General features: G+C 39.3%; 1 protein-coding gene across 1 annotated transcript in view; it reads right to left on the reverse strand.

The window, feature by feature from the left end:
• Window positions 1-6000, reverse strand: part of notch1b (notch receptor 1b) — a 53061-nt gene that overhangs the window by 24349 nt on the left and 22712 nt on the right. The window contains exons 5-9 of the mRNA XM_015043680.1: window positions 5414-5536; window positions 5092-5325; window positions 3406-3561; window positions 2917-3102; window positions 2025-2138 (exon numbers count right to left, since the gene is read on the reverse strand). Coding sequence (XP_014899166.1) covers window positions 2025-2138; window positions 2917-3102; window positions 3406-3561; window positions 5092-5325; window positions 5414-5536 — 813 coding nt within the window. The remainder of the gene's footprint in view (window positions 1-2024; window positions 2139-2916; window positions 3103-3405; window positions 3562-5091; window positions 5326-5413; window positions 5537-6000) is intronic.

Here is a 6000-nt window from a genome sequence, read left to right on the forward strand (position 1 = left end):
ATTTTTTTTTTTTTTTGCCAATTTCAATATCTCACCAACAAATAAGTGCATCACTGAATTCATATCAGCAGACTGAAAGCAGTAAATATGTGACAAATAAAAAGGATAATATTAGTACTTCATTAATTAAAGTTAAGTTGAGACATACCTTGCATGTAGAATCAAATGTAAAGTTTTTTCAACAGCGCCCCCTATGCTGATCTGTCTAAAATGATAAAGGCTTCAAGAACGAAAAATCGGCTGCAGGACTTTTCTTCCTCTCTGTTTTTTTTTTACACACACAAAAGGTGGTGCAGCCGTGCACTGAAACACACAAGCACTGCAGAGGGATTTATCCCGAGACATTTCAATGGCTCTCAGCGGGGTTTCCATGGCTATTTTATGTACAGGAATGAAAAGGGGGACCTCGCCTCGGGCCTCGCAACAGGGACAAATTTACATCTCAAGCAGGGCGGTTAAAATCCCTCCCCTTGTTGCACCCCTTCTGCTTCAGCATAACGGTCTGTGCATCCCAACACACACAGATAGAAAAACACTTTCACCACCAATGTTTGACCTGCTTCCTTGCATAACCCTCTCTCCGTGTTGAACAGTTTTTTTTAGGTGTTAAGCTCTTCTGTTGGCTCTTTTCATTTAAATCAAAAGCTTTCTTGTTGGGATGAGTTTTTTTCTGTCATTCCCTTTTCATTTCTTTTTCTACCACTAGGAGGAATCCTGCTTCTCTGCCTTTGATCCACCCAATTTTACAATTTTCCTCTTTGAAAAAAGGGAGAGAGAAAAATCACTTCCACCTCGCTGATCCCAACAAAAGAATTTAAAGAAAAAATATCGTCCTTTTTCTAGCTCTATTTTACCTTGAATGAACTTGCTGCATTCTTCCATTTCTGAACAAACTCCGCAAAAACAAGAGTATTTTGGCCTAGTTTCTAGTGCAAACATCTGAAATAAGACAAAACTAACTTTTCAGAAGGAATTAGGAGCTTGTTTTAAGTCAATAATTGCTTAATATTGATGAAAAAGTTCTAGTTATAAGTGGAACAAAACATCTCAACTTACAATATGGGAAAATGTCTTGTTCTAAAGGCAGATTATTTCATTTTTAGCTAGTAGTTTGATTTTAAAAAAAAGCTCCTATTTCTTGCTGAAAACTTACTTGTAAATTAGTTTTTTCTTATGGTAAGATTTTGTGAAATCTTTGCATCTCAAATGGCGTTTATATGAAAAAGGCTCCGGTACAAAAACACAAACTCCTACTACGTATTTTTCCTCTAGTTTCTTGTGCAAATATCTTAGTACTCCTAAAATAAGACAAAACTAACTAAAACATAACTTTTCTGCAAGATATAAGAGCTAGTTTTAAGTAAATAATCATTCAATATTGATGAAAAAGCACTAGTTCCACTAGCAGATTATTTCACTTATAACATTGAAAAATGTCTGTTTTTATTAACTATCACTTTTTCATCAACATTAAGGAATTATTTACTTAAAACAAGCTCAGATATCCTTTAGAAAAGTTACTTGTAGGTTAGTTTTGTCTTATTTCAGGTGTGGTGAGACATTTTCTATAGAAAACTTAGCAATATGTTATGTTTTTGCAGTCCTTATGGCTCTTTAGAAGAGCCCAAACCAGCCGTATTAATCATCAGCAGACCCAGTGAACCACAGACCTAAGTTTTTTTCTCAATCATTAGTCTTGACGAAAGGAATAAGAAACTTGCTTAAAAAAGTTCACACTTCCTAGAGATTCTCCCTATAGATTTTTCTAACCTCTCCTCCTCAACTGCATCGTCTTGCTCGGCTGCCCGGGCCTGCGTAAGCCTGCCTCAGGGCTGGGATTAGTGCCCGTCCGGAGAGGTGTTTGTGTGTGTTTGTGTTTGAGAGTGGAAAAGAGGGAGCAGGGAAGAAACACAAAGAGAGAGAGAAACACACGGAGAAAGAGAAAGATCGACCTCTGCGCCCCCTGGCCTTACGCCCTCCTTTCTCCCGTCTCCTCCCCCTCTGCGGCGCTACGGCAGCCTCACCTGTGGGGCACTGGCAGACGAAAGCGTTGATCTTGTCGATGCACATGCCGCTGTTGAGGCAGGGGCTGCTGGCGCACTCGTTCGTATCGATCTCGCAGAACTCTCCCGTGTAGCCTGGCCAATTAGCAAGCGAGGAACGGGAGGGGGAGATGCAAAGAGAGAAGCATGACGCCAAACGCAGCAATTTTCTACCTAAATAAGCATTCATTATGAAAATCCTAGTAGAAATACGGAAAGAGCTGAGATTAACTTACACAAAAGCTTATAATAATAAATACATGGAGCTATTTGCGTTACTTAATATTAAAAATGTTGCACAAAAAGCACCAAAAATCATCAGAAATGTCTATCATTAGATCACTTTAATGTCTTTCCTGATTTATTTATATCATATTAAGTCAATTAACAAAAATGAAGATATACAGATCTGGGAAAAATTAAGAGAGAGACCACTTAAAATGATCAGTTTCTCTGATTTTACTTTTTATAGGGATATGTTTGAGGAAAATGAACACTGTTCTTTTATTCTATGAACTACTGACATGTCTTAACATGTATTAGCAGCTATGTATTTCATGTAAACATTAAACATCTACAAAAACACTTAAAGCAGTATCCGGAGGTTACTTCAGCTCAAATAAATTAGATTTTTGCCTTCCACAAGACAAATTAGTTCTTCTATTCATCATTAATAGACATATTTTATGTCATTTTATATCTTTTTTGCATTTGATTAATTTGATTCATTAAAATGTTACATTACAATCAAAATACTGTACTTCCAATTTCAGATACAAAATAAAAACTCTATTTCTTTGCATGTAAAAAAAAAGCAGCTATCATTCTGATAAAGTTTGGATTGGCCAATCAGATTTCTAATGTAGCTTCTCACCTGGCATGCAGATGCACTGGAAGTCTCCTATTTGGTCCAAGCAGGTGGCTTCGTTCTTACACGGGTTGGACTTGCACTCGTTGATGTCCAGCTCGCAGCGCGTTCCCATGTAGCCCCGCTGGCACTTGCACTGGAACGAGCCCTTGGTGTTCATGCACTTCCCAGCGTGCTCACACGGGTTGGAACCTGTTAAAACACATCCATGTTTTCATTTCACTTCCTTTAGGTGATTGCTAACAAGCAGCAATTTAATGGTAAAGCCAGCGCAATGTCTTTGAGATTACATCATTTTGGTGGTTTAATGTAAAAAAAAAAAAAAAAAAAGCTAAAATCATTAGTGTGATTACAGGAATAATACCCTGGAGGGTGTCATTTGCTGCAATTTGGGGTACCATTACACCCATAATAACAGGAGAGCCTGAGCTCGTATGTTGTTGGTAACTCTGGTTTTGTTACTGGGAAATAAATGGCTCTGGAGTTGGTTTTTACCCAGTGAGCATTCGTTTACGTCCTGATCACAGGAAGGACCGATGAATCCTGAAGGGCAGGTACAAATATGATTTCCTGTGACGGGGTTGGTGTCGCAGTTGGAGTCCTTTTTACATGGGTTGCTAATACAGGCGTCCTTCAGCTGGCACAGCAGACCTGCAGCAGCATCAAAAAGAAGAATTTTAATGATTTCCATTAGCTTTCACTTTCCAAACGATCATCAATCAACCAAACTGGAGGTTCCTGTGAGAATATCCTGATGCCAACAAAAGCAAAAGACTTTAAGAGAGGGCAAAAAGTCAACAACAAAATATATCACGATAAACACATGAAATATGAAGATCCAAAGAAAATACAATCGACAGAATATTCAATAATTTCACTGAACTCCGATCCAGAATCGCACAAAATTATGGGGGATGTAGTCAGAGGAAAGGCTTTTCCAACCTCTCACAGCCAGCTAAGCAAGGTTGGTGGCATCAACTAACTCATATGCTGTTCCGTTACCTAGCAACAACTTGTTGAGTAACTTGTGGTTACCTAGCAACAAGCTGTTGAGTAACCTGCACAGTAGCAGCTTAAGTTTCACCACTGTGCCTCATAAGTACTTAAAAATTTAAAAAAAACAACATGGAGTGAAAACTGTGGATAAAACAGGAAAGGTCATGCTATTGCTGCCAGTTATCAGATATAAAAAACAAGAAACTAATCAATAATTATTGATATCGACTGATATATAATTTTTCAGCTTTATTGTCCAGCCTTATTTTAACTCATTTCAATTTGATCATCTCTAGTTTAAGGTCTAAAACTTTTATACACTTCAGACCAAAAACAGATGATTCTATTTTTTTCTATTTTTGAATGGCTGTGTATTTATATGCTGTCCTTTCAGGGCTGATTGGCTACATAATCGACAGAATGTGTAAAACAGCTTCCCCCTTATGACAACTGGCTTTCTGTAGTTTTGGTTTGGTGTTTGAAAGTCTTTAGGACTCACAGAGAGAGGTCAGTGACTTCATCCTTTGCTTATTTGGGCCCTGAGTGACCAGTTTTTCACTGAATATGCATTAGTCACTGCAACTGATCTGATCTTTGTGGTTTTGTGTCCTTAAAGATCATTCCTTTTTTAACAGGAATGCAATATTTTCAAGAAAAAACACTCTGGGTCTGATTTTAAAAATGTATTGTTTAAGTTGTTAATCATTTGTTTCCTAGCTTGGCCATCGCCTTCCCTACACAATTCCACAAAATTCTCATCTCCTTTTACAGCACAGTTCAGGCTTTCTCCCATTGACTTGGATTCCCTAAGAAAGAATTTCTACAGGGTCAATCAGCAAACTGAAGCATTTTTAGCGATGGCAGCAGAGAAGTAAACAAAGCTGTTCTGTCCATGTGGGTCATGCTTCCAAATATTAAATGAACATTAACATCCATCTGGCACTTCTCTCTTTGCAGTTTACAGTGCAGGCAGTTTCCAGTAAGCTTCACAGCGTCAAATTGGAAAATTTCATACATCATGGGAAAACGTTAGCGATTGGGTAAAATTTAAATCTTCAACAGAGTCCACGCCTCCAACAAACAGTCATTTCTCAATCTTCTATAACACACTTCAAACTCCACAAGAAAGCCCATCCAAAATAACGCGGGCGCTGGAGAGTTGTCCCATAAACCAAACCAACACACCTGTGCGGCCGTGGGGACATTCGCAGTAGAAAGAAGCCACGCGGTCGTGGCAGGTGGATCCCTGGAAGCACGCTGCGCTGGCGCAGTCGTCGATATTCTCGCTGCAGTCGTCGCCGGTCCAGCCGTTCACGCACACGCACTGATAGCTGCCGTATGTGTTGTGGCACGTGCCGCCGTTCAGGCAAGCGTTGGGCATGAGCTGGCACTCATCGACATCGTCCAGGCAAAGCTGGCCTGTGGGGAAACAAGCAGGAGTCATTTCTTTCTTCAATGGATGGATTCTTAAGTAATTTTACTTTCCGTGTCACGTTGTTGTACAAACCTGTAAATTCTGGTTTACACTGGCAGTTGTAGGTGTTGACCCCGTCCACACACGTGCCCCCATTCTGGCACTCGTGGCCCGGACAGTCATCGATGTTATGGTTGCAGTTCTTTCCTGAAAATCCTGAAACCAACAAGAGAAAAGTTGCCCTCTTAAGCACTGCAAACCTCAAAAATGTAGTTTCTCATTCTCCTGATGTGAAACAACAACTGCAGTGACACTTTTGTTCAGTTAAATGTGGTCAACTGTCTTTTCCTTCCCTAGAAAGAAGGCAGCTGTGCCATTCTGAGGTCTGCGGGAAGCGTGCCGTGTAATAACATCCCCTCTGCTTCACGGTTGCACCAGAAACAACCACTGGACCTAAAAGGTGGTGTGTTGGATTACATAACCAGCAAAGTAAAACCAACACAACGCATAACTGTCACTTCCTTCCAGTTTTTTATTCCTGAAAACTTGTATTGCAGTTGAAAACATGATGAGTATTTGCATATATTGCTGGAGTGAATACTTAAAATTACTTTTATTAACAGTGAAAATATCACTTATGTTAAAGTTTGGACCTTAGTTTTAAAGAGATATATATATAT

This window comes from Poecilia latipinna, unplaced genomic scaffold (genome assembly GCF_001443285.1).
Source record: "Poecilia latipinna isolate Pla-1442-1.1 unplaced genomic scaffold, P_latipinna-1.0 Scaffold645, whole genome shotgun sequence".
Classification (NCBI taxonomy): Eukaryota; Metazoa; Chordata; class Actinopteri; order Cyprinodontiformes; family Poeciliidae; genus Poecilia; species Poecilia latipinna.